The sequence below is a fragment of the Sodiomyces alcalophilus genome (assembly GCF_042370955.1).
Source record: "Sodiomyces alcalophilus JCM 7366 unplaced genomic scaffold ACRALscaffold_4, whole genome shotgun sequence".
Classification (NCBI taxonomy): domain Eukaryota; kingdom Fungi; phylum Ascomycota; class Sordariomycetes; order Glomerellales; family Plectosphaerellaceae; genus Sodiomyces; species Sodiomyces alcalophilus.
This window is the reverse complement of record NW_027263535.1, coordinates 2,556,698-2,581,623: the sequence shown is the minus strand read 5'-3', so window position 1 is coordinate 2,581,623 and position 24,926 is coordinate 2,556,698. Positions and strand designations below refer to the sequence as shown.

General features: G+C 55.5%; 8 protein-coding genes across 8 annotated transcripts; 4 read left to right on the top strand and 4 right to left on the bottom strand.

Moving 5' to 3' along the window:
- The first annotated feature begins 333 nt into the window (after positions 1-333).
- Positions 334-3,994, top strand: ACRALDRAFT_1063949 (uncharacterized protein). Its single transcript, XM_071016879.1, has 3 exons — positions 334-857; positions 1,208-1,232; positions 1,353-3,994. The coding sequence occupies exons 1-3, from the start codon at positions 691-693 to the stop codon at positions 3,702-3,704; spliced, it is 2,544 nt and encodes an 847-aa protein (XP_070875106.1). The 5' UTR covers positions 334-690; the 3' UTR covers positions 3,705-3,994.
- A 586-nt stretch (positions 3,995-4,580) lies between these two features.
- On the bottom strand, positions 4,581-5,313 carry ACRALDRAFT_1081913 (uncharacterized protein; the record flags this gene model as incomplete). Its single annotated transcript, XM_071019232.1, has 2 exons — positions 4,581-5,183; positions 5,260-5,313. 2 exons carry the CDS (start codon positions 5,311-5,313, stop codon positions 4,593-4,595), a joined length of 645 nt encoding a protein of 214 aa, XP_070875105.1. The 3' UTR covers positions 4,581-4,592.
- A 554-nt stretch (positions 5,314-5,867) lies between these two features.
- On the top strand, positions 5,868-8,930 carry ACRALDRAFT_1093843 (uncharacterized protein; the record flags this gene model as incomplete). The annotated part of the gene is made up of 8 exons (XM_071019698.1): positions 5,868-5,876; positions 5,970-6,001; positions 6,065-6,303; positions 6,335-6,551; positions 6,587-6,603; positions 6,668-6,725; positions 6,751-6,907; positions 6,951-8,930. The coding sequence occupies 8 exons, from the start codon at positions 5,868-5,870 to the stop codon at positions 8,928-8,930; spliced, it is 2,709 nt and encodes a 902-aa protein (XP_070875104.1).
- On the bottom strand, positions 8,770-11,612 carry ACRALDRAFT_1063952 (uncharacterized protein). Its single transcript, XM_071016880.1, has 6 exons — positions 11,203-11,612; positions 10,946-11,120; positions 10,869-10,875; positions 10,591-10,805; positions 10,249-10,498; positions 8,770-10,138 (listed from the first exon to the last, which is right to left on the bottom strand). Exons 2-6 carry the CDS (start codon positions 11,031-11,033, stop codon positions 9,400-9,402), a joined length of 1,299 nt encoding a protein of 432 aa, XP_070875103.1. The 5' UTR covers positions 11,034-11,120; positions 11,203-11,612; the 3' UTR covers positions 8,770-9,399.
- A 1,992-nt stretch (positions 11,613-13,604) lies between these two features.
- ACRALDRAFT_1050650 (uncharacterized protein) lies at positions 13,605-15,337 on the bottom strand (the record flags this gene model as incomplete). Its single annotated transcript, XM_071015642.1, has 3 exons — positions 13,605-14,974; positions 15,043-15,112; positions 15,182-15,337. 3 exons carry the CDS (start codon positions 15,335-15,337, stop codon positions 13,605-13,607), a joined length of 1,596 nt encoding a protein of 531 aa, XP_070875102.1.
- A 1,910-nt stretch (positions 15,338-17,247) lies between these two features.
- ACRALDRAFT_1063953 (uncharacterized protein) lies at positions 17,248-18,338 on the top strand. Its single transcript, XM_071016881.1, has one exon. The coding sequence runs from the start codon at positions 17,290-17,292 to the stop codon at positions 18,124-18,126; it is 837 nt and encodes a 278-aa protein (XP_070875101.1). The 5' UTR covers positions 17,248-17,289; the 3' UTR covers positions 18,127-18,338.
- Positions 18,339-19,798: 1,460 nt separating this feature from the next.
- ACRALDRAFT_1063954 (uncharacterized protein) lies at positions 19,799-21,454 on the bottom strand. The gene has a single exon (XM_071016882.1). The coding sequence runs from the start codon at positions 21,149-21,151 to the stop codon at positions 20,009-20,011; it is 1,143 nt and encodes a 380-aa protein (XP_070875100.1). The 5' UTR covers positions 21,152-21,454; the 3' UTR covers positions 19,799-20,008.
- Positions 21,455-23,309: 1,855 nt separating this feature from the next.
- ACRALDRAFT_2123009 (uncharacterized protein) lies at positions 23,310-24,796 on the top strand. Its single transcript, XM_071023854.1, has one exon. It carries the CDS (start codon positions 23,539-23,541, stop codon positions 24,640-24,642), a length of 1,104 nt encoding a protein of 367 aa, XP_070875099.1. The 5' UTR covers positions 23,310-23,538; the 3' UTR covers positions 24,643-24,796.
- Positions 24,797-24,926: the final 130 nt, after the last annotated feature.

The window sequence follows — 24,926 nt, the reverse complement described above, 5'->3', positions numbered from 1 at the left end:
GTACGAAGTACTTCGTATTATCTCAAGGTACAAGTTACCTACGTACGTTGTACTTCGCACGAAGTACATACCCCCAGCGAATAGATTGCCATCAATGCTTGCTGGGCCCCTCATTGGAAAGCGCGAGGTCAGGACCGTAGCTCCTTCGGTTCAACTGTGACCGTAATCGGAGTGGCCTGTGCTCAGTTTTCACGCGTTCCTCGAGCTTCTCCGCATTTTCTTCAACCCCCGCATACGAATAACCAAACCCATCAAGCCCAGGCCGCCGTCCCGACCAGTCGTCTGTTCGTTGGCCTCTGTGCCCATCTTCTTCTGGATTTGTGATCCGTTCTCGTCTTTCACTCTTCCCTCTGTCCGCATACATATACCGCCTGCTAAACACTATCATGACCTCCATTGGCTCAGTGGTCTTCGCTTCATCTTAAACCCTGTGGGTCCACCACAAAATAACCAGGTAGACTGAGCATCTATCTCGGGGTCGCTCACTTCCGAGACTTGATGCGCCGCGCCTTAACCCGAGGTCGCAGCGACGCGTTGCGCTCAAAAATCCCCCGCTTAGCGATCCCGAGCTAGATGAACTGAGCTTCCTCCCCCTGTGTGTACGCACTTCTCTCGCTCTGTTCAACATTGGCCCGAGATCCCAGATCGCGAGCTCCTTCAACTCCACGTCGGGCTCCTCTCCTACCGAGGATGCAGAACGGCCAGAACGGTACGACTCCTGCTCCTGTCTTCCGCCCCGGCCAGCACGAATCGGACGATGGCGGCCATCCCCTGCATAGTGGCGATGAGCACGACCATGACCAGGACGATCCCGATTCGGCTCGCCCTGGGAAACGCAAGCGACCCATCTCCGTCTCGTATGTTCACCCATCTTGTCCTACTTCTCATCTGCCCATAGCAATCGAGCGGTAGCAGGCAGTGGTTGCCGCGCTGTCTTCAGATCTGCCACGACGGCGTCGGAAAGCGCTCAAGTTTCTACCGGGGGCAACCCCTTTTGTTGGTCTGCGTCCTCGATTGCCCTACTGCCCCCTTTCTACTGCCCCACGCCACCACCACTTCGTAGCCTGCTACTCATCGCCCTGACACCTCATATGCACTCGTACCCGCTTGGAAGGGACTTTCCAGTCTTTTTGCCCTTCCCATGACACCCCCCTTTTGAACATGTGCCCTCCGAGAACAGTCACGAAGCTAACAACACCATCCCAAGATGTGAACTGTGCAAGCAGAGAAAGGTGAGAACTGCGGACTGCCAATGATGGGCGGCTTTAGCTATCCCCAGCCGCCACCCATCGCATTTCCATCCGACTGAGGCAGCGCTTAACTAACTTCGTTTTGTTGTGCTCGCCTACCAGGTCAAATGTGACCGTGGTCAGCCGTCATGTGGATGGTGTAGTCGAAATGGCGCCCTCTGCGAATACAAGGAGAGGAAGAAACCCGGCCTACGAGCCGGCTACGGCCGCGAGCTTGAACAGCGCCTCGACAAACTCGAAGAGATCCTCAAGGCTCACTCGGAGATTTTGCAGTCTACCTTGGCCGGAGGCCAACAGCTGCTAAATAAGAGCGGCAACGACCACGGCAACAACGTCACGCCAAGCATCCGCACCAGCAACCCGAGCCTGCCCAGCGATCATGGTACCCCGAGAGAGGGGGCAAATGCATTCCGTCCTTCTGAGCTCATCCGCACGCCGCAGGCTGAGACCGCCCTCTTCATACAAAAACCGTCCACCTATCCGTCAACGACGCAAGCAATGGAGTTTGGCATGCCGCCCCCTACCCCCACCATTCATGAGTTCCAGTCCCAAGTGCCGATGGGCTCAATGCCCGTGCCCGACCACGTCGGCACGATGCACCACCAACCTACCTCTGCAGCCCAGGCGTACTATAACACCGACCAACAACACCCGCTGCACTCGCCCGAGGCGGCCATGCCACCAGCCCAACCGACCCCGGCGACCCCAGATCAGGACCTCCCGCCATATGACTTGCTCTACGCACTCGTTGACCTGTACTTCAAGCATATCAACACATGGTGCCCGATACTTCACCGCAAGACGACCCTAGACTCCCTTTTCGGTCCCACCACCGTGAGCGAAGAGGACCGGATCCTCCTACACGCCATAGTCGCGACGACATTACGCTACTCGACCGATGCCAGGTTGACGGACGAAAGCAGGCGACACTTTTACTCCGTTGCCAAACAAAGAGTCCTGCTTCATGGGATGGACAATTCGTCAGTGAAATCACTGCAGGCCCTCGTCATTCTTGCTCTAGATCTAGTGGGAAGCAGCAACGGCCCGCCGGGTTGGAACATCATGGCGCTCATTACCCGGTCAGTCGTTCAACTTGGACTAGCCGTGGAGACGACCTCGTTGTCTGTTTCCCCCAACTACCCTTCTATTTATACGCTACGCGCCATGATACTACCGGAGCCACGAGACTTCGTGGAAGAGGAATCTAGGCGGCGGCTGTTTTGGATGATTTACCTCCTGGACCGCTACGCCACCATCGCAACCGCCTTTGAGTTTGCGCTGGACGACAAGGAGATTGACCGGACCCTGCCCTGCCGCGACGACTTGTGGGTCAAGAACCAAAAGGTCGAGACGCGCTGGTTCCGCACCCAGGACCGCTCAGAAGAGACCAGCCCTGAGTATGACATCAACAAACCCGAGAACCTAGGTGCCTTCTCCTATTACATCGAGATACTGGCCATTCTGTCCAAAATACACAAGTTCCTCAAGCAGCCGGTAGACATCGGCGTACTCACCGATGTTGAACGGTGGCAGATGAGATACAAGCAGCTCGACAACATGCTGACGTCCTGGAAATTCGGGCTTCCCGGGGAATATGGCAACATGGCCAAACTCTTCCAACCCGGGAACAAGACGCTCAACTGCGGCTGGGTTATGCTGCACGCCACATACCATACGGCGGTTATCCGGTTGCATTCGTCGGCAGCGTATCCGACAACTCGGTCCCCGATCTTTACGCCTTCGTACAGTGCATCGCAGCGTTGCCACGGCGCGGTAGAGAACATCGCGGCGCTGGGAGAATTCGTAGTCAGTCACGGACTCTTGACGAAGCTGGGACCCCCATTTGCCTTTACCCTATGGGTGGCGGCTCGGCTGCTCCTCGTCCACGGCTCAACGGTGGAACACAAGGTGTCGCCTCAAATCCAGTTCTTCGTGGACACGCTGCGTGAGATGGGGCGGTATTGGCCAGTCGCTTCGCGCTATTGTGAGCTGCTCCAGCGTGTGCTCGACGAACACCGGGATAGTGAGCGCACCGGCGACGGCGTAACGCCCAGCTCGGTCAAGATCCTCTCCGACATGCGGCGCACAGCTTTCGACCTAGACCTCCTCATTTCCCGGCAGCCTCGCGCTAACGGCCTGCCGAGTTGCAGTCGGCTTCCGAGCGTGACGCCGACGAGGACGCCCGCTCCCAATGAGCTGGAATATCTCGACGTTTTCGACTTTTTCAATGTTCCTAGGCTGCCGCTCGGCGGGGAAAGCGTCGCCGGCATCCAGCCAGGGCCGGCTCAGGCGGCCACTGGCCGGAATGGCGCACCTGCTATTATGGACGGAGACGGCCAAGACCATGGGCGGGGCCAGACACGGCTCACCAACGAATTTAACATTACAAACTTCACGGTGGACGCAAACAGCGATTGGTTATACAAGCAGGATGGAGGGAAGTATATTCCATGAAGACAGGAGTTCTTTTGTTGGAGGAATAGGAGTATATACAACGTCAACGGGTCAGGTTTCTGGAAGGCCAGGTTCTGTGGATAGGGGGAACTATGGGGGGCTGCTGCCTGGCACACGTGAGCGTCCACTGTCGTATCTTGTGTCGTATCTTGTGCCACTCGGAACTGGGACTGGTGTTTATTTTGGGAGGAGTGCCGGCGACTTTTGGGGTTGCAAATCTTTTGGAGTGTCACGATTCATTGGGTGGGCGAAAGAAGCATGTTTCAAGAAAAGAGCAAGAGTTCTGATGCAGAAAGGGTGCCATGAAAAACGACTGAAAAGTTTCAACGAGGATGGGCATTTGTGGCTAGGCGCTGCACTCTGCCACTGTCGCCAGGCCATGATGTTGCTGAAGGATTACCGAGTGCGTTGGTTCAGTCTGGAATGGTCAACGACGGTAAGCCTCCCTTATAAGACAGAAAAACAGTACCGAATAAGGCAGCCCAGAAAGCACCATGGAGCTGGTCTGCGGCAACCTCAGCCTTCTCTGGGAACGGCTCACGTTGCAGCGACCGCCTTGCCCAAGTTCGCGGTTTGCTGGGAGAAGCTCCCGAGGCCGGCAGTTGGCAAGTCATCCTCATCCAGACTGTCCTTTGACAGCGAAATGACGCGAGCCAATTCATTCGGCGGATGTTATGGCGCAAGCCGTGTTTGAACACAGACGGCGAATCTGTAAAGGCAAAAGCCACTGAGTTCACGAGTATTCGGTCTCCTTCAACTGTGGACGACCATTACTCCCCTTACTCCCACCCTTTATTGCGAGACCCCTGTTTCTTGCCCCTGAACCTATAAAAGGGGGTATTTAACGAGCACGCAACTACCAACACATGCAACGGAAGACGCTGAAGATCATCCACAGCATACGGTGGGCTCCTCGACACCTCGGGCGAAAGTAGAAAGGGGAACATCGACCCTGTAGACCAGCCAGTCGCAGAAGAACTTGCCGAGGCCGGCGCCGAGGATGATGGAGATGATAATGTAACCGTTGTAGTACATGGCGAGCAGCATGAGGATGTAGGCAAGGCCGAAGAAGATTAGGTGGAGCACGGCGCGGATGAGCTGCTCTAGCGGGGAGGCGCGAAAGACGAGAGAGGGTCGAGTAACGGAGGGGTCCCGGGGCTGGGTGCTATGACCGCAGGGCGGGCCGTCGCCGTCCTTGGCACGGGCGGAGGCCATCTCGACAGCGCGGGCGCGGAATTGGCGGAGGAGGAGGGCATCGTATTCTCTCGCCAGGCGGCGGATGAGCTCGAGGCAGACGGCCAGCAGGGCCACGCCGATGCAGCTGGCAGCGAAGGCGCCGTTGTTGTGGATATACCACGACTCGGAAAGGAAGCCTGGAGAAGGGGGTTGGGCGTTAAGGAGTGTCACGAACGAGGTTGGGGTGGAAACAAAGCAGGGGGCGTACTCACAGGCGTCGATGGTGTGCCAGTTCCAGAGCATCTGTATAAGGGGTAGAGGGTGTGGTTAGGGCACTGCACTGGAATTGATTGTCCTGCAAGGTGGGTTTGACACATACAGAGATCTTGCAGTCGGAACCACCACCGTGGGATGAATTAGGGTAGGCCGACATGTTGGGAGGTCTTGAAGCCGCGGCAGCCTGCGTGTCAAGTTTGGAGCAGGGGAGATGGAATCTCAGGGACAAGGGCAAGGTGACGAATGGGGGATGTAGGATGATGTGAGGAGGACACTTTGCGAGATGGCGAGGAGGAGGGAGGGGGAGGAAGCGAGTGGGAATATGAGGATGAAGTTGGTCCTGGAGATGCCAGGTCTGAACGAAGTGACCTTGGTGGATAGTTATCCGTTCTCTGCACGTATCATGTAGCAGTGGCTCATTGAGTGGACTCTTGCTTTGGCACTTTGCAGAAATATCACGGTATTACATACTACCTGGTCCCGAGATCAAGGTGCGACTGAGTGTTCGATGTTACCTAGGTTCCCTGTATCCCTGTCGGGTGCGGTCCTGAGTAAAAGAAGGACACGGGCGACGAGGTCCCGTGAAGCGCGCATCGTAGCCTTGGCGCCACGTACTACTCCTGGTCCTGAAATGTGTTCATCAGGTGAAGCTAAAAAAGACAGAGACGAGGAAGTGTGGTTATACATAATGCAAGGCCGAAAAGAAAGGACATGTTAGAAGTAGGTATTTACACTACCTAGGTACACTACAGTGAGTAAACACGAGTAAAGAGGCTTACAGGACCCGCGGTGATACGTCCGGACAATTAATAGCGTGCGCCCTCACACGTGTACTGGCTTACATAGTGTTCCGGGATAGTGGGTCGGAACGGATCTCGCTCCCGACAATGAACAACCAACCCATCAAGTGCCGACGGAGCTTGGACCAAGAGCCAGAGCAAGCGAACCCACAAATTTGCTCAAACATGCTCGGAACCAGAACGTCCGACGTCCGACCAGAGGAGTCGGCTATCAATTCACCAACCACCACCGACTCGGCGTCGCGTCGTTCCAAAGTTCCAATACCGAAAAGTCCCCGTTTTGCTCACATCCAATACTGAAATTGCTTTATTGACTAAAAACCCGAGTTCTCATGGCCAAACCCAGCGTCTTCTAACCATGGTGAATCCGATTCCCAGGGGTCTGGCCGCCTGGGCATCTCGTCTGGCCTAATCAGCCCCCATCCACCTCCACTCACTCGGCCGCTCCACCTCCAGTACGGGTGGGCATCACGATCTTTTCACACGCCAATGATACCAAATCGAGTAACCTGTTTCGTCCTCCGCTGTTCTCCATTGCCTTTCTCCGTCTAGGGCCGTCTTCGCCCACATGGTCTCTTGTTCCTGCGGGCCATAAGTGATCAGCGCTGCCATATCGAGCAATCACCCAAGTCGACTCCGTGACATGCGTGACATGCGAATACTACATTTGTTTCATTCGGGCCCCCTGGCAATGTTCAATCTTCGATGTAGAGGCCGGGGGAACCTGCTCGGGTGGTCTAATGGGTAGGGAAACCTTTGCGCCGCGCGGGTTGACTCCGGATTGACTTCCCAAGAAGACCCGTCCGTTTCTTCGTCGAACGCGACATGGGTAGGGAGGCAAGAAAAGTGCACAGATACATATGTGCGACGCTGCCGCCACAAATTGTACCCCGGACGCCGCATGCGCTGACTGCCGGGGGTTGTCTCGCCTGGTTCAGAGTCTTATTTACTGTCTGCCTCGTCTTCTCTCGTCTCCTGTGTCGACATCGTCAAGCCCTCTTCTCCCTTCTCCCCCTCCCCCAGGATGGCCACCCCAACCCAACCCGAGCTGGCCCCCCGGCAGCATATTCAGGACATTGCCGGTGCCGCGTCCGTGAGGCCGCACTGGGGCTATGCCGACCGAGTTATCCCCTGCGTGAACGACCCGGGCTCGTGCGAATACCTCGACGTCGTCTATGCGGCCCACGATGTCGGAATGATCTATACCGGTATCATATGGGCAACCATTGGCGGCATCCTGCTCATCTGGGCCGTCCTCAGGCGCGTCTTCACGCCCCTGTCCCAGCAGAACCCTCCTCGCCCATTGACCGATGACCGAGTCGAGAGCGCGCAAAACACCAAGCCGGGCTTCTTGACGCGACTGCGGCTCACCCTCTGGTCCCATACGAATCGCTTTCTTCTGCCCGACTGCTTCCGCCCCATTTTTGGCCGCACCACCCGCCTCCAGGTGCTTGTCCTCGCCATTCTCACCGGCTACCTCACCATTTGGTCCTTCGCCGGCATGGTGTACGGCATCTGGATCACCCCCGTCGCCGACCATCCCGGGAAATACAACGTCCGTTCGAGCCTGGGGCCCTTTGCCGACAGGGTCGGCGTCATTGCCTATGCCTTGACGCCCTTCTCCGTCCTCCTCGCCAGCCGCGAGTCGCTTCTCTCCGTCCTCACCGGCATCCCCTACCAAAACTTCAACTTCCTGCACCGCTGGCTCGGTTACATCATCGTCGTGCAGTCCAGCCTCCACACCATCGGCTGGAGCATCATCGAAATCAGGCTGTACCAGCCCCAGCCGCAGGTCGCTCAGAACTGGATTAAGCAGCTCTATATGATCTGGGGCGTCGTCGCCATGGGCGTCCTGTTGCTCCTCTACGTCCTGTCCCTGCCCCCCGTGATCCGCCTGACCGGCTACGAGTTCTTCCGAAAGTCGCACTACGTCCTCGCCCTCGTCTACATCGGCGCCTGCATCGGCCACTGGGAGCAGCTCCACTGCTTCCTCACCCCGGCCATCCTCCTCTGGTTCATCGACCGCGGCGCGAGGGCCATCCGGACTTTCCTCATGCATTACAACTTTGTCGACGGCACCAAGCGCGGCTTCGTGGCTGCTCACGCCTCCATAACCACCTTCCCCGATGCGCAGGAGGGCGATGTAGTGCGCCTGGACTTCGAACACCCCCACGAGGCATGGCACATCGGCCAGCACTTTTACCTCTGCTTCCCGGAGAGCAGCATCTGGCAGTCGCATCCCTTCACACCACTCAACGCACCCGTCACCGTCAACGGTCGCACCCGGCACTCGTACCTCTTTAGAGCCAAGAAGGGCGAGACGAAGAAGATGGCCGAACTCGCCGCGCGAAAGTCGGCCGCCGTCGTCCCTTCGGCCACCGATAAACCCGGGACTCTCTCGACCCCTGTTATTTTGACGGGCCCCTACGGCGACAATATCATGCGCAACGTTGCCGATCACGTCAATATCCTGTGCGTTGCGGGCGGCACAGGCATCACCTACGTGCTACCTGTGCTCCTATCTCTCGGCGCGAACAGCGACGCCTTGGCACGTAAAGTCGAGCTCGTCTGGGTGGTCCGACACGCCAAGGACACCGAATGGGTCAGCCAGGAACTGGAGACCCTGTCGGGGAAGGGCATCAGCGTGACGGTCCTTGCGACGAGGGATGCCGAGCCGAGCAGCTCGGACCAAGAACGGTCCTCGGATGCGGAGAATCAGGAGAAGCAGGTGCCCGTGTCGGTGAACAAGGTGACGGCCACGTCTTCCGGCGGTCATCCGGATCTCGGGCGGCTCATCAAGGAATTCGTCGATAGGACGGTGACGGGGCGGAGTATTGTCTTCGCCAGCGGGCCACCGAAGATGATGACGGATGCTCGTGCCGCCACGGCGGCGTGCAATTCGGGTGCGAAGGTTTGGAAGGGCGAGGAGAGATTCAGCGTCGACTTTGTGCACGATGAGCGGATGGAGAGGTGACGATGCCCAAGGGCGAACTGTTCTATACAAGTGTATTTGCGATGGATGGATTTTTTCTTTTTGGAAGTTCATGATACCACCACCACCACCCAATTGATACGGACTATTTATCTTTGGCTTCTTGCCCTCTGCTTTGCGCATCGTAATCTATAGCCAAGTAAGTCATCAACCGCCTTGCCGTGGTAGTACCCCCCCCCCCCCCCCCCCAATCTGGCATACCCTGTCATCCTCCTATTGTGACAGGGACGAACCGTCTTGCGCCACCCAGGGCTCTTTGCCCTTTTTTGTTTGGTGGGTCATTCATTGCATCACATCGTTTTATGTATACCTTTGAAAACCTGGGAGACGACTCCTGGCCAAATTCATCATACATGAGAGGGGACGGACCCGCGCCTGCCCCCGGGGTCCAAATCACAGGCACATTGCAATGCCCCTTTTTCTTTCTCGCTTGCCCAAAAACCAAGACGATTTACCTCTTCACGGGAGTCAGCTTGACCATGAGAGGAGGCTTGTTCCAGGTATTGAAAGCCTTGACGCGGTGCAGGTCGCCCGAGACGTCCCACATGTCCTCCTCGCCGGGGCCGGGAGGGAGCTTCTCCATGTCGAAGTGCCAGAGGAGGTTAGCCAGGATGAGGCGGAGCTCAAGGTAGCTGAGGTGCTTGCCGATGCAGCCGCGGGGGCCGAGGGAGAAGGGCTGGCTGGCATCCTTCTTGTCGGAGCTGAAAGCCGGGTCGAGCCATCTCTCGGGGATAAACTCGTCGGGGCGGGAGAAGTTGCGCGGGGAGTGGGTGGCAGCCCAAGCGTAGACGGAGACGGTGGTGCCGCCGGGGAGGAACTCGCCGACGACGGTGTCGCCGTGGGCCGGGACGGAGCGGGTGAGGCCGGTGGGGACCGGGGGGAAGATGCGCAGGCCCTCATCGATGCAGGCGTTCATGTAGGTCATCTCCTGGAGGTCGAGGAACTTCATGTTCTCGGCTGTGGTGAAGGTCTCGCGGATCTCGGCGGTGAGGCGGGCGTAGACATGCGGGGTGCGGAGGATGTGCATGATGAGGCCGCTGAGGAGACTGGCGGTGGTCTCGGAACCGGCGACGATGAAGAGAGCCGAGTTGAGGATGATCTCGTTGATGTGGACGCTGCCCTTCTCGTTCTGGCGGAGGATGTAGTACAGGAAATCGCGGTGCTCACGACGGAGACCCTCGTCGACGCGCCTAGAGGGTGCATTTTGTTAGGATGTGGCTACACTTTCGCCAGGCCTGGACTGTGAAGAGGGGGGCCCCAGCGGGTTTTCAGGGGAAAGGGAACACGGGGGTGGACAAACTTGAGACACTTCTCTTTGCTCAGCTCCAAGTGCTCGAATCGCTTCCGACGCAGGCTATCCGGGATCAATTTCACAAGAAGCCTCTGCGGCAAAGACCCCGTCTTGAACATGCGGCGGGTAGCCTGCTCGTATGCGCCGGCCTTGATGGTGTCGGTGATGAGAGAAACCCAGTTGTGGAATCTACCGTCTTTGAGGCAGCCGAAAGGCTCGCCAAAGGCCATGTCGCCGATGATGTCGAAGGTGGTGAAGTCTAGTGGGAGATGTGTTAGTTCACATGAGTCTGATGCCGTCTTTGAATCCCAAGAGGGAAAAAAAGAAAAAAGAGAGGCAAGAAAAGCATACTGAACCAGTCACACATGTCGACGGGGGCACCCGTTTCGGCGAATGGCGTGAGCTGCTTGATGAGAAGGTCGACATAGCCACGGATGATGCTCTCTTGTTCAAGAAGGGCTTTCTGGCTAAAGGCATGCGAGAGCACACGACGCTGGCGGGCATGGTTGGCGTCATCGGACATGGTCAAGGTCGTGGCACCTTCGAGGTCCTGCACCGAGCCGACGCTATCAGGGAGTGTTAGTATTCTCAATAGTTCGTTGGCTGACACGACGAGGCGGCGTCCTTACTGGATGGCTGTATATGGGCGAAAGACATGTTAGCGCAACAAATTCCGCGAGGAAGGAGGATTTCAGTCACGACGTACGGTCCTTGTGGAATTGAGGGTGGCCCTGACGGTGGCCGTAGATGTCCTTCCAGGCCTGGGGATCGGTGAAGGCCAACTCGTTGGGCATGGTCCGGACAATGGGACCATACTTGAGGTGAAGCTGGTGAACGTCGAAAGGCCATCGTCCCCGGAACAAGCCCCAAATACTGTAAATCTGCAAGATTCCTTCCCATCAGCATCGTCCGTGGAGCAGGAGGCCTGAGAGCAGGACGAGATAGTTGAAGGGAGAAACTTACGGGAGAGATTTTGGCGAGGAACGGACCGGGAAATCTGGCTAGGGGATGGAACCAGATATTGTAGATGCAGCGCCAAATCACGTACAAGGTGAGCTGGTCTCAGGTGTTTTGTTAGATGCGCCATGGGAACGAAGCAGGACAAGAGGGAGGTGTCTGCCATGGCTACTCACCGCAGCAGCGGCACCCAGGGCGATGGGCGCGGAATGCTCGAGGAGGGTATCGACCACGCCCATTCTCGAGTTTTAGATTGGTCTTGCTTTGTTGATCTCGTTTCTTTCCTTAAGACGGTGACTCGAAGAGGCGGCGTGGTAGTGTGTTGATTTATGGAAAAGAAAGAAGCAGTTCTGTTGTCTTTGGAGATGAAGTAGAAGTGTCCTGGTCATTGTCGAGCTGCTGAGTGTCTGATATACCCTTTGCGAATCGCATCTTGGAACGACCGAGACGATCATCGAGAAACATCACCATGAAGCCACTGAAGCCATCCCCACTTGGGACGTCCCTGTGACGGGCCCCCTGTGACGCTAGAACCCTTGCTAGCGTCCCCCGTGGGGTGGAGGCAAGGGGAGGGATACCATGATCCAGCCAACCGTCCTAGGGTAAGGTTGCCCGCGGTGGTCTGACAAGACAGGCTGGGGGGGCTATGGAGTGGTGGTTTGTTTGGGATTACGGATACTTTGATGTAGATGTGTAAAGGAGAGCTCTTGGTTGGTCTTTTTTCTTACGATGCAAAACTCCGCTTCATGATTCGACTCGTAGGGGTTTCTCTGCTTGGCCTAGACTCGCATTCTGGAATGGACTTCCCCGGTAGCAGTAGGCATGGTGATAGGGTACCTAGGTGGCCCTCCCCGGATTACCTCGTCAAGCGTCAGCGTCATGCCAAGGATGACAGAGCTGCGGGTAAAGTTAGATGACAATTCGGGGCTTAACGCCGTAACGCCCGCCGGACGCTGTCCAGGCGCTTGCCGACCCTATCAAGGGTAGGTATAGGTTGGCTGTCCAGCTGTCCGGCAAGTGTCTACACTACGGAGTAGTCGTGCGTAAATACGGGTGTACTGGAAATGGAGTGGATGCCGCCCTAGTTCCGGGGAAGGGTAGAAGATAAGAGAAGTGCGGGTTCCCCCGCCAGAGGCCGAGAGCTGACCGAATCGACCAGTATGCAAATCCCATGGCTTCGTTGTACGGGGCATTATACAATGATCTCAATGGTCCAGACATTGACGTACACTCCAACGATGGGATACGGTGGTACATTTTCCGAGCTAGGAGAAAAAGGGAGTCCAGTAGACCAAGTCGTTTTCGTTTGGGACGATAGACCATTGGCGAAATGGCACTTGGATTCGAACGATGACCGGTAGATGGATGCGGAAAAAAAAAACTAAAAAAGCTCTGAAGGTCCCTGTGAGTGCGGGGATCGTAAGGATGTGCTGAGCATGGGGCGGGGCAGCTTATTCGTACCTACCTCGTCTGGTGGGACGGATTTTGTTTTCCGTGAACGCGGCGATAACGATATTTAAGGTACCGGTAGGTACGGAATTACGTCGTCTGTCGATTAGGTGGTGCAGCACGTACAACGTATACAGCAACTCACGGACGCTTAGGTGCCATGTCGATACTCTCAAGGAGGATTGAATTGGACCTGCGACCGCTCAGGAGGGTATAGTATTGATGTAGATGCAGACTTTGGCCGACGTCTTGGAAATAATACGATACGCCTTGGCTAGTGGAAGAGAGTAGAATGATCGAGGACTAATCACAAGAAGAGCGGATTGAGCAATACTCGGTGAAGGGGAGAAAGAACGAAAGCGGTCAGTCATGGCAAAAGTCTCGAGGCACTTTGCATCGTGTGAAACGACATGTACGGTGCAAGTTCGGGAATTTAATTTTCCGGGTTGCACACGACACCTCCACCCAATCCAACAACATCTTTTCTCCGGTCCTAGCCACGCTTTGACATGCTGCCCATTTTCTCCAGCACAGTAATAAGGTCGACAAAACGACAACTCGAAGAGATTGATGGGTCGCCTGCGAGAGAATCCGCTTGACGAGCACCCAGCACCCTGTAATGCGATGGAGAGCCAGGGAGCCTCAACTGACAGACGAGTCACGACACTTTACGACGGGCCCACGATTCCGTAGGTATTCCACACGATTTCAAGAGTTCTCTGCGCGACAAGATCCCAATCGACCGACACTTGGTTTTATAGCGATGAGCTGTCGGAGGCGTGACTGTATGGGGATAAACGGTACATGGGTACCTTACATGTTCACGTACGTTGTACACACATGTGGAATGTATCGTATTATGTACTCCGTACTGTCTGCCTATTGGGACATAAATCATTTCTCCTACAACCCCCTCTTTCCCCTTTCCCAAGTCGCTCTTCACCCAATTTCCGAACCCGCTAATACACGTACACAAACTCATCGTTCTTCGAGTCGGTCAGATCCTTAAACGCGTTCTCGCCGAGGGGAGCCCCCGTCTCCCCCTCCTCCCTGTTGCTGACATAACGGTGCTCCATGCTGAGGTCGCGAAGCTTGGCCGGCTTGCCGTTCTTGACGCGCCTGCGCTCTTGCCTCTTGTTCAGGAAAAAGAGCCACGCGACCTGCAAACCGACAATGGCAATGAGCGCGCACGTGATACCCATGGTCTTCTCCAATCCCGGCCTGTAATACGGCGCGTCGTCCGAGTTGAAGAGCAGAGGTCCGATGATGTTGCCGGCCGACGCACCAATGTTGTACAGCGACATGATGACCGACTTTTTGGTGGCCCCGCCAATGTTGGAGATCATCCACGAGACAATGAGCGGGTTGCCGCCGAAGAGGAACGCGAGCATGTAGTAGGCCGCCAGCAGGGGAGGCGTGCGGCTGCGGTCCAGCAGGTAGAGCATGATGGCCCCGGCGAGGACCGGCATCAGGATGGCCTCGAGGAAGACCGACTTGATGCGGAACCGGTGCGCGAGGTACGACGACGGGAAGATGATGAGCAGCTGGACCGCGCCAAACGGGATATTGAGCAGCGACGTCTTGGCCGGTTCGAACCCGAACCCGCCGACGATGATGGGCCCAAACGTGTTGGTGACCATGGCCGTGACGTTGAGGCAGAGCGCCATGCCGACAAAGAGCCACGTCTTGGGCTCGATCACCGCCTCCAGCGCCTGGCCCCACTTGAAGTCGCGGCTACCGGTGCCGGTCTGGTTGGCTCGCAGCCGCTCGATGGCCTGGAGCTTCTCCTTCTCGGACAGGAACCGGGCCGACGAGACGTCGTTGTCCATGACCCAGTAGACCACCGGCGCCGTGAGAACCGTGATGAGGCCGGCGAAGAGGAACAGGATACGCCACGACGCGATGGCGCCGTTGACCTGGCCGAAGCCGTACGAGACGCCCGCCGCGAACATGGTCGCCAGCCCGTTGGTGCCATACCAGCACGCCACCCGCATGGGCTGCTCGGCCCGGCGGTACCACTGGGATGTGATGACCGAAAACAGCGGCAGGCAGGCCGCCTCGAAGAGCCCCAGCAGGAACCGCGTGGCGAGCAGGCCGCCGTAGTCGTTGCACGCCGCCATGCACGTCTGCGCCGTGCCCCAGCCCAGCACGAGGCAAGGCATGAGGATGCGGTGCGGCACCTTGACGATGAGCCACGACGAGAACGGCAGCCAGACCAGCTGGGCGATGGCCGAGATGGAGCTGACCATGGAGTATTCGTTGCCGCTCAGGTTACAATCCTCCCGCAGGCCCCAGACGGCGCCGTATCCGAGCACGGATTTATCCAAAACTTTCTCTGCCGTTAACCTTCCGTACGTGCAAGAACGCATCGGTCCATGGGGGATCGCTTTAGCTTACTCTGGAGGAAGTAGACCCAAACAAGCACAGAGAGGATACGCTTGTCTGTCTTGCGACGAATGCGTTTGTTCTGATATTCTCGGTCAGTGATGAGTTCAGAAAGTGGAGAGGGGGGAATCGCAGGGGAGAATGTGCATACGTCTTCCTCCGTCACCTCGATCTGCTGGTCACCAATGATCCTGGCTGCAAGGTCGCCACCTTTTCCCTGGACAGCCAAATTCTTCTTCATTTCGACGTCGGCCTCGTCGGTATGGTGCTGAGAGGCCGCATCTTCGACCTTGGAAATGCCAGACATGGTGGGAGTGGCGCGCGATAAACAAAAGATACTGCACGCCGTCGTCCGTCTGTTCTCTTCCTAGGAAGACCGTGGGAAGGACAGACAATCCAAGGGGCAGGAGAGGAGAACAAGGACGACAGGAGGGCCTCGAAAGAGCGAGGTCGTAAGATTAAAAAGGTGGTTGATTGGCAGTCAAGTCGACGAGCTGAGCCGGTATGGAAAGATCGTGGGTTATGACGGCCTCGCGCAATTTATATTGTTGGATGTTCCCCGATGACCTCTCCTGGCTCTCTTGCTCGACTCTGGTGACCTTCACGACCCAGGCAGCTGGATCACAACAATGTCGATGGTGGGGGTCTAAGGAGGAAATCCCAGGTTGAGTTGAGCTCAGACGAAACAAATCGTCCGACGAGTAAAAAAAGAAGTGTGGTAGGATGGGCCCAAAAGCCCTGAAGGTCTGAACTCGAACTCCGAGCTCGAGCCAGGGGTGCCCAGTATAGAACCCCCGACTTGGCCGCGCCGGCAGAGAGAAACCTGGGGATGTCGTGGGGAATCTGCCCCACGGCACAACGTAGCGTTCTCTACGCGGGGGTCCTATGCGCTACGTGGGGGTACGACCTGACTCGTCCCCTTGATAATCATGGCGATAGTCAACGGACGAGAAGTTGCATGGATGGATTGGGTCAATTGTCCGAGGTTATTGAAAAGCTGGGGAGAGGAAATCGGGGGCGCCATATTCTCCCCCTTCTTTCTTTCTTTCCCGCTTGCTCTCACCGTGCAAACATTGCTAATAACATCACTGCCAGCATCAACTCTAACCAGCAACACACTAGTTCCATCTCCCACCTTAATTCCTGGTATTCCCTTTCCATATCTGGAGAAGTCTTGCTCCTCTCTCGCGTCCGGCCCTTCTGGGGCTTTTGTCGGCCCAAATATGGGGTCCCTTATCCAATCATGGCCGCCGTAAACCAGCTTCATCATTCCACCTCGTAGCACACCAAGTTTTAGTTTTTTTTAGTCTTTTTTCTGCGTACTGAGTACAGGTATCATTCAACGTCGCGGTAGGTTACCTATACGGGCTACTTTTCGGCATTGACCATCTCAACGGGGCTGGTCTGGGGGAAGCGATCTGACCTAAGTAGGTCCCCCCACGTAGAGGCGAGACGGGTCTTTTGTTTTTGCCTCCCTTAAAACATCTTGTTTGCACCGTTGTTACTACGCCGACGTAAGGACGCCAGTCTTCGTGGGTAGAGCACCTTATAATAGCCCATGAGCAGAAGTAGATGGTTCCGGATACCAAAGAGATCAAATTCCAAAATACTTTGCCCCTGGAGCTTGTTGCTTTTAGGGAAATGCCAGCGGAGCCCCAGGAGCTAATCGGCGTAATAACTGTCGTAGACAAGGTTACTCCGAGTTCAGGGAGACATTTAACTAGGTATTGTCCCTCTCCTGCGAATGCTTTCATAGCCTGCACTGCAGTATCCAGCGATAATATAGGGGTGTAAGTACTCCACGCCAGAATACCATCAATTAACATGCACGAACATACAAAGTTAGGAAAAACGGCAATACTTCGTATGCCATCGACAGGCGCTCGATTTGGTATGGTATACAAGTTTTGGACCAATGATTTGCGAGAATCTGTTTTGGGTTTTTACTAGCGTGTTTCCTTATCAGTTGAAATCAGCTACCTACCAAGTACACGCTACACTTCGGTCGTACCTAGCGTGCTCCCTCGCTCCAGCGCCCGTTGGATAATTCCATTCATTTACTTCGTACTTCGTAGTTGTCGCGTTCGACAATCTCAACAAGATGGTGACTTTTTCACCCAAATTTCACCCGGGAGAAAATCTAGCCGATCCGTTATGCGGGGTATCGTCTTACGAATGTAAAAAAGGACACTTTTGCAACTTTCCTTTTTCTACTGTAGAACGTCGAATTAGCTGCTACGTACCTACGAATACATCAACATGAGGCCCATAAGTTCTCTTACCGTGGAGGAGGTCATGGAGGGCTCTCTGCCCAACATTTGGCCTGATGAACCCCCGTCCATAAGTTCTCTCACCGTGGAGGAGGTCATGGAGGGCTCTCTGCCCAACATTTGGCCTGATGAATCCCAAGATAACGCAATGGCCAATCCGCAGGCCACCACACAACCGACGGACGCCATCAAAAACGACATCCCTGGCGGCAGCAAGACATCCGGCAACACCACAAACAATCAAATTCCCGCCTTGCAGGCCTCGGCGTCCCAAGCCAGTGCCAGTTCGTCGTCCAAGCAGTCGCAGGTGGCGAGGAAGGACCGTATCGAGCGCGACGTCCCAGGACCATCAGCTTCTGCGGGCCGTGATGAAGAACCGTTCGTGCCGGGCCAGAATATCGTAGACGTACACGAGCTAGATCGACGCAAGCGTCGGCAGGCGGCGTCAACGCCAGCAGCTACGAAACGACCCCGGACCAGTCGGCAACGCGATCCTGGCGGCAGCTCAGGCTCGCTCGCACCTCGAAACGATCGTCTCAATAGCGCTCCTGCACGGCGTCACCGCAGGAGGGACGCGGATCCCTTGGCTCGCGATCCTCTGGAGGCCGCGTTGTATGCCTTGTCAGCACGCCCAAACGAGCCTCTTATCTCCAAGGCGGTGAAAACCCTTGAGCGCGATTTTACCGAAGCATTAGGCGGTGTTGGTGGGCTTGTCGACGTGTGCATATTCCTGGCTCATCGTCTTGACTTGGTGGTAATCTTCAATGCGTTGGAAGATGATGGCAAAAGGGAGTTGTTAAGGCAGCATGGTTTTTTAAACGAGTAAGTTGTTGAAGGTGGAGATGGCAGGAGTGGTCGTCGTCGCCCTGTTGTGGATGTAGATTCCGACTGAAGTGCGGGCAGACTCATCCTGCGATATCGTCTTGTTTTCTTGTCCGACTATAATAACTATCGCCACTCTCTATTGCTTTAGCTATCTGATATTGTATTTCTAAACCGCCCATGATTGGTTTGTCTTGCTGCTAGCTGTAATGGCTGCGTTCCTCGTCTTATGTTCTCCCATGTGCGCAGTTTTATCGTAGGTATGGTTGCGTATATGTAGTCCTGGGAAAATTCCAGATTCCAGTTACAGGGTATTTCTACCCAGCCTCAAACAAGTCGACTCGCATGAAGCTTTTATCACGTGGAGATCCAGGCAGTGTGGGGAACTTTTTCTTTTCTTTTCTTTTCCCTTTTTTTTTTTTTTTTTTTTTTTTTTACAACGTGCACGCAATGTCATTATTTCATGATTTCCGCTTTTGTCCTTTCTTTTAGTTACCAAGTACATAGGTACCTCGCAAGAGATAGCAATACGACTTTCGACTCACTTTCGATTCAACCGAGGTATCGAGGGGAAAATCATAATTTGATACGTGAGACCAAAGGGCGATATCCTAGACCATATTCGTCGACAAAAACACCGATTGGTTTTCTGTCGGCCCCAACGAGCTGCTTATATATGGCCGTTAGACGAACAATGATCGGACAGCGGATTACAGGCAAAGTTAGACGTAAGAATATTGATCACGCAGTCCTTGCTTTGCGTATCAGTAGGTACTCGGCAAGTTTTCAGTTGGAGAAACTTGACGCACAAAATGCCAACTTGACGACGTCAGCAGCTGGCCCCCCACCGCACTCAATGGGCACCCACGGTACTTTGTGGTTCGTACCTACATTCCCTTTCTTCACCGACAGATTTCTCCCCGGGCTCGGTCAGTTACATGCTTCGCTGGGAATACCGGTGCCTAGCCTGCACCTAAGCCATGATGTACGAAGTACGTACTTACAATGGTACGTATATCCGTATCAGAGGTTACCCAGGAAGTACCTAGGTACTCAATTCAAGCTGGCCCCTTTCTACCAAACACACTGATTAGCTACGAAGTCAGCGTCCATCCTATGGTCCTGCGAGCAAAGAGCGCTCCCCTGTGGGTAGCACCCCCCTTGTTACCGTCAATGGTGTACTTCGTAGACCCATTGTCACCAACAGTAGGAAGTTCATTTCCTGCACACTATACACCTATATACCCCTACCTGCACAGGGCAGGCGGGAACAGCGGGGTGTCAAAAGGTGGAGAGGGGAGGATCGGATCACGCGTGTGAACGTGGGCGAGAGGAAAGGAGGGGAAAAGAGGGGATAAAGATGTTGAACCCCAGTGGTTCGGGGGTGGGGTGTCTCCCGGACACACGGAATGCCTCCCCGCTTACGTTGTACGTTGTACTTCCCTGATTACCGCCACGGCGAAGAGGCAGTACGTTGTATTCCGTATGCACGACAACCGCAGGTGGAAGGCCTCATTTTTGGTTCCCAACTGCTTCCGTCATCTCCGGTGTGATCGTTTCCCGCTTCCCCCATGGACGCACCCAGTGGATTTTTCAATCGACAGAATCACCTGGGCGTCTTTAAGTAGGTCCTGCTGATAGGAACACGTCTGCCCATCAGCGGCATCAACAAGGAGGAATGACAATGATTGTTCCATTACTGGTTAACCAGTATCAATTAATAGAATCATATCGAAACAGACATCCAGCGGTGGGCTATCATACGTAGATACCCTACAACTGGCCGTGGACTTCGGAGGCGTGTCCTTCATATACTTCATGTGCTTCGTGTACTTCGTATACTTCGTATCGCTCGGCATGAACGCTTTCTTCCATGTAAATCTTCCTCAAGTCGCCTTTTGCTTTTCCCTCCACATCCTCGCGCAGGTAGCGATGCGCAAGGCCGTCTGTCGTATCCGAGCCGCCTGCCTCATCAGTTTGGCTTTCTCAGCCTCAGTCTTCCACGCCCGCCGTGATGACGAGGATGCCGACGTAGAGGGAGCGCGGCCCTCCCTCCCCCCCTGTTCCTCGATGCGATGTCCCCATTCGTCCGCCGACCGTGCCACCAACAGGGCTGCATCTTCAATCCGCCGTGCCGGCGTCAGCGTCTCGTCGTCCTCGTCCTCGTCGGTGAAGCACGCGCAGTAGTCCAGGTCACGGGGCTGCCTCGAAAGGACCCCCACTATCACGCGCCACACGGCGACTAGGTCCTCTTGCGGCACCGACGGCGACATGGTGGCCGACTGGGATAGGAGGTGCTGCTTCTCGGGCGAGTAGCTCCGCTGCGGTCTCGGACTCGTGTGCAGACCAGAAGTGGCGGCACCCGGCCCCATTCCAGCGCCGGAACGTGCACGTGCAAGGCCCAGTGCTCGCGCGGCCAGGCAATTGCTGCATGTGCCGTCACGGATGTCGTTGATCTTGACGCACTCGGGGGAGACGCCTTGGCCTCGCCGGCATCGAGCACACTGCTGGAGGCCCGTCTGCACCCTGCCCCGCTCGTATACCATGATAGCCTCGACACCGGTGTCCTCGGAGAGGTCCACCTCTTCTTTATCTGGCCGGCACATCCATGTTCGTCGGATAGGCATGGCCGTCAATCTCCTCAGAGTTTCCGTCTCCGGGACTCTGTGGAGCGGAATGTGTGCTGATCCATGTGAGTGGCCGAGAGATACGGGTGAAGAAGCGCTATCGAGGGAGGTGCGTATGTCGTCATGCCCGTCATCCGACACGGAACTCGGGGCCAGCCCCAAGCCAGCATTTTGATGGTCATTGACATGGTGAAGTAGGGTACGATCGCTAGGCGATGTTGTCACAATTGTAGATGGGTATTCGGCAGTGTTTCCAGACCGACCCGATTGAGAAGAGGAAGAATTCGATGGTATCCATGACGACGTAGTCGACTCCGAACGCGATTGCCGGTCCCTGTAACGTCCCAGGAGACTGTTGCCGGTTAGAAGCTCCAAGGTCATGTCGGCGACGTGACGCTCCATGTTTTTCATTTGCCGAAAGTAAAATGGGAGATTCGAGCCAGAATTTCGATCAGGAGGAACAACTGAGTGGAAGGGTAGAGCGAAAGTTCGATTGGTCGACACGCATAAGAAACCGCTATGAGGCTCCAACAAGAGGCAGAAGCGGCCAAGAGAGACCAGGTATGCACGACATTGGACGCAGGAAAGCGAGAGTAAAGGGGGGAAAAAGAAAAGAAATGGAACAGAAGCGTCAAAAGAAGAACAGACTATAATAACAATGTCGGGAGCAGAGGCGTGGAGGAGGGAGAGGACAGACACGGAAGTAAAAAGAATGGGGGGATGGCGAGATGTGGTGTCAGGCGTCACCGCGTCGAGCGTCGGGAAACCATCGGAAACAATAGGAAAAGAAACCTCAGCTCCAACTTGATCCTTACGTAAGTAGCACGGAATGTAGTGGCCATCGTTGACAGCTTGGGAATGCGCTCTCATTCATCAATTTGTCCAGATGCCGGTGAGTGGAAGGTGTGACACCTCCGAGGTTGATTATTAGCCCACGGGGGTGAGGGAGGGAGGCGGTGAGGGTTACAGGACGTGAGAATCGTGGTTCCAGGCCCGGGCTCAGGTCTCCGGCGTGGATTGGTCTGGGGATTTGCAACCCCACGAGACAGGCCGGAGAAATGACCCGAGGGGATCTGTACAGCGGTATCAGCCCGCAGAAGGCAGTTGAAGCCCTATGGGTCCAGGTGACGGCGTGGGATGGACGGGCGTTGGAACCATGTTTGGGTCGGTGTGCTGATAAGGAATCAGTAGCCCAAGAGACCGATCCCTATCCTTGGAATGAATTGCTTTCGTAACTCACTTTGCAAGTCAGTAATAAGAGTGGGCTTTTTTCCCCCCTGTTCTTCGTGCCTTGGACCCCATGCGTGCTCTTCCTGTTCTTCGTTGGCCCCCACGGGGAAATAAAAACCGCGACTAACATTGGGACCAGAGGCTGGAAAACTGATGAATAATAGGACAAATACAACCCCCCGCAGTCCCAACGAAGCCTGGGGTTCCCACTCGTAATGGGGCCACTAGGTCAGGGATATCACCTTTTCTTTGTCTCCATATGTACTCGTCTCCATCAGCCAGGCTCCTCATTCTCGAGTCAAGCAGAGCCCAGGGCTCCGGTAGGTTCCCGATGGAAATAGAGAGGGGTTAGTTGGGTTGTCAATTAAATTGCAAGTTGTTATCAGGCCAGAACGGTCGCGTCGTGTTGGCCTTTGTGTACAACGTATTCGTACTCCCTAGGTACACCTAAACGTACGTTGTACTCGGTACAGATATCGGTAGTCATTTGGTAGGTACCTATGTATGTATGATCGCCAGAGGTTCTAGAAGCTGACCCTTTAACAAGAAACCTAAAGATGCCGTTCCTGCACACACCGGCACTAGGTATGCAATGTACGAAGTATGAATGCCTACGTGTTGTACACCTTCATTCCCCATTCCTCGTGTGATTCCCCGGACATCTATCTACATACATCGTATGTACATGGTACAACGCCGCGCTTCACCCCGTCTCCCCTCTTCCGATGGACGGCGTTTTTGCGTGGGGGTGCAATGGAAATGGCCCATGTTGCACCACACAGCCGGCTTCCGCTCTTTGACCCCAACTTTACCGATCCGTCCCTCCTAGTTCACTGCACCTAAAAGTCTCGGCCAGGGGAGCTAGCACGCCTCCATCAGTCTGAATAAAGTCGCTTACCATGTATGGTTAGGTGAGGCTATGGCATCTGACTGTTGTTCACCCCGACTGCCTCTCTTGAGCCGAACCATCTTCTTTGCGTGGGGGTGGGAGGTTTGGCGGGGGCAGGGACGACCCTAAAACCCCACCACCACCTTTTCCTCCTTAGGCACGGTCTATTTAATCAAGACAGCGTAGTTATTAATCATGATCGAATTAAAAGGAGGCATTTAAACCCAGTCAGCGTGGGAGGCATTGCCGGGGCTATCCGATAATCGAGCGATGTCTCATAATATTTCCCGAGCCGTTCCGCCATCCGCCATATAATATTTCGTCCATGTCCGCAGTCTCGGCTCGAGCCATTACCAGTTGTCCTTCCACATCTCCAAGGTTCATGCTTCCCCGCGTACAGCTACACGGCTACAGACACCCGTACGTAATTCAACTCGGGCAGGAACTCCTCTCCATTAGTGGGTGAACAGGTTTCTGAAGGGACGAAAAGGACCCAGGAAGATCCCAAGTTTCCTCTACCTCGACTGATCGATTCCCTCGCCTCATAACGTCTACAGCTTCTTCAACCCCTTACCTTCCCATCGTCACGAGGCACTTCTCCAGAACCATCAACGCAAGCAGATACATCTTGTTCTGATTTCAACATTTCAACATTTCAACATCCACAGTCATGTCGCCATCAGCTCTTGGTAGCAACCCGGCCCTCAATGGTCATTCGACTTGGGCCCCCTCTACCCCTGCCTCGGAACAATCCACCGTAGCACGGCCCCTGATACCCGGCATCTACGTTCCCACCGTGGCCTTCTTTCGCTCCGACGACTCCATCGATGTAGAGACCACCGCTTCCCACGCCACCCGGTTAGCCCGGGCGGGTGTGGCCGGTCTCGTCACACACGGCTCCAACGGCGAGGCCGTGCATCTCGACCGCGCCGAGCGCCAGCTTGTCACCCGCACGACCCGTAACGCACTTGACGCTGCAGGGAAGTCTCACATCCCTCTCATTGTCGGATGTGGTGCCCAGTCCACCCGCGAGACCATTCAGCTCTGCAAAGACGCCGCTGCCTCGGGAGGCGACTACACTCTGGTGCTACCCCCAGCATATTACGGCAGCCTCCTCTCCACCGACCACATCCTTCAGTACTTCCGCGACGTGGCAGACGCCAGCCCAATACCTGTTCTCGTCTACAACTTCCCGGGCGTCTGCAGCGGCCTCGACCTCTCTTCCGATGTCATCATCGCCCTCGCTGATCACCCGAACATTGTCGGTGTCAAGCTAACATGCGGCAACACTGGCAAGCTCGCCCGTATCGCCGCTGCCACATCTACAACAACTACTTTGCCAACATCACCGTCCAAGAAGACAACCCAGTCCACCCATGCCGCCGCCGACGCGGCCACCACGCAGCAACCCTTCCGCACTTTCGGCGGCAGCGTCGACTTCACCTTGCAGACCCTTGTCGTAGGTGGCCAAGGCATTATCGGCGGTACCGCCAACATTGCCCCCCGCGCCTGCGTTCGTCTCATGGATCTGTGGGAACGGGGCGAGCTAGCCGAAGCCCGCGAGCTGCAGGCCATAGTCGCTCGTGGCGACTGGACCGCCATACAGGGAGGCTTCGTCTCCGTAAAGGCCGCTTTGGCCGAGTTTTACGGCTACGGCGGCGAGCCCAGGAAACCTTGCGCGCTCCTCGAGGGCGAGGAGCTGAAGAAACAGCTGGGGGGGTTTGCTGAGCTGATGGCGACTGAGAGGGAACTAGAGCAGCAACGGCAATCATAACAATGACGGAAGGGTGGGGAAGAGAGAGTCAATGAGTATATATACACAGCACATCATAGCGTCCCTTGTTCCAATATGGTCACGTCCTGCCGATAGGAGGTTCCGTCGATAAGGACAAATCCTTGAATGCTTGCCTCTATCACACACAAACATTTCCAGAGAAGTCTCCGAAACGATGGCAGCCGTCGAGGTAGAATGTTGACGGAGGCTCTGTGCACTATTCGTCGTGATTGATCCACGAGCTGGCCGAGTGCGTGGTGTTCGTGGGGTGAGTGCACGCAACG

Excerpts from the sequence above, each read along its gene's own strand:
- ACRALDRAFT_1063949 (XM_071016879.1), top strand. The coding sequence starts at position 691 with ATGCAGAACGGCCAGAACGGTACGACTCCTGCTCCTGTCTTCCGCCCC. Across the intron at positions 858-1,207 it reads AAGCGACCCATCTCCGTCTC|ATGTGAACTGTGCAAGCAGA; the intron begins GTATGTTCACCC and ends CACCATCCCAAG. Across the intron at positions 1,233-1,352 it reads AACTGTGCAAGCAGAGAAAG|GTCAAATGTGACCGTGGTCA; the intron begins GTGAGAACTGCG and ends CTCGCCTACCAG.
- ACRALDRAFT_1063952 (XM_071016880.1), bottom strand. The coding sequence starts at position 11,033 with ATGCCCAACGAGTTGGCCTTCACCGATCCCCAGGCCTGGAAGGACATC. Across the intron at positions 10,499-10,590 it reads CGACATGTGTGACTGGTTCA|ACTTCACCACCTTCGACATC; the intron begins GTATGCTTTTCT and ends ATCTCCCACTAG. Across the intron at positions 10,139-10,248 it reads AGCAAAGAGAAGTGTCTCAA|GCGCGTCGACGAGGGTCTCC; the intron begins GTTTGTCCACCC and ends TGCACCCTCTAG.
- ACRALDRAFT_1063953 (XM_071016881.1), top strand. The coding sequence starts at position 17,290 with ATGAGGCCCATAAGTTCTCTTACCGTGGAGGAGGTCATGGAGGGCTCT.
- ACRALDRAFT_1063954 (XM_071016882.1), bottom strand. The coding sequence starts at position 21,151 with ATGGAGCGTCACGTCGCCGACATGACCTTGGAGCTTCTAACCGGCAAC.
- ACRALDRAFT_2123009 (XM_071023854.1), top strand. The coding sequence starts at position 23,539 with ATGTCGCCATCAGCTCTTGGTAGCAACCCGGCCCTCAATGGTCATTCG.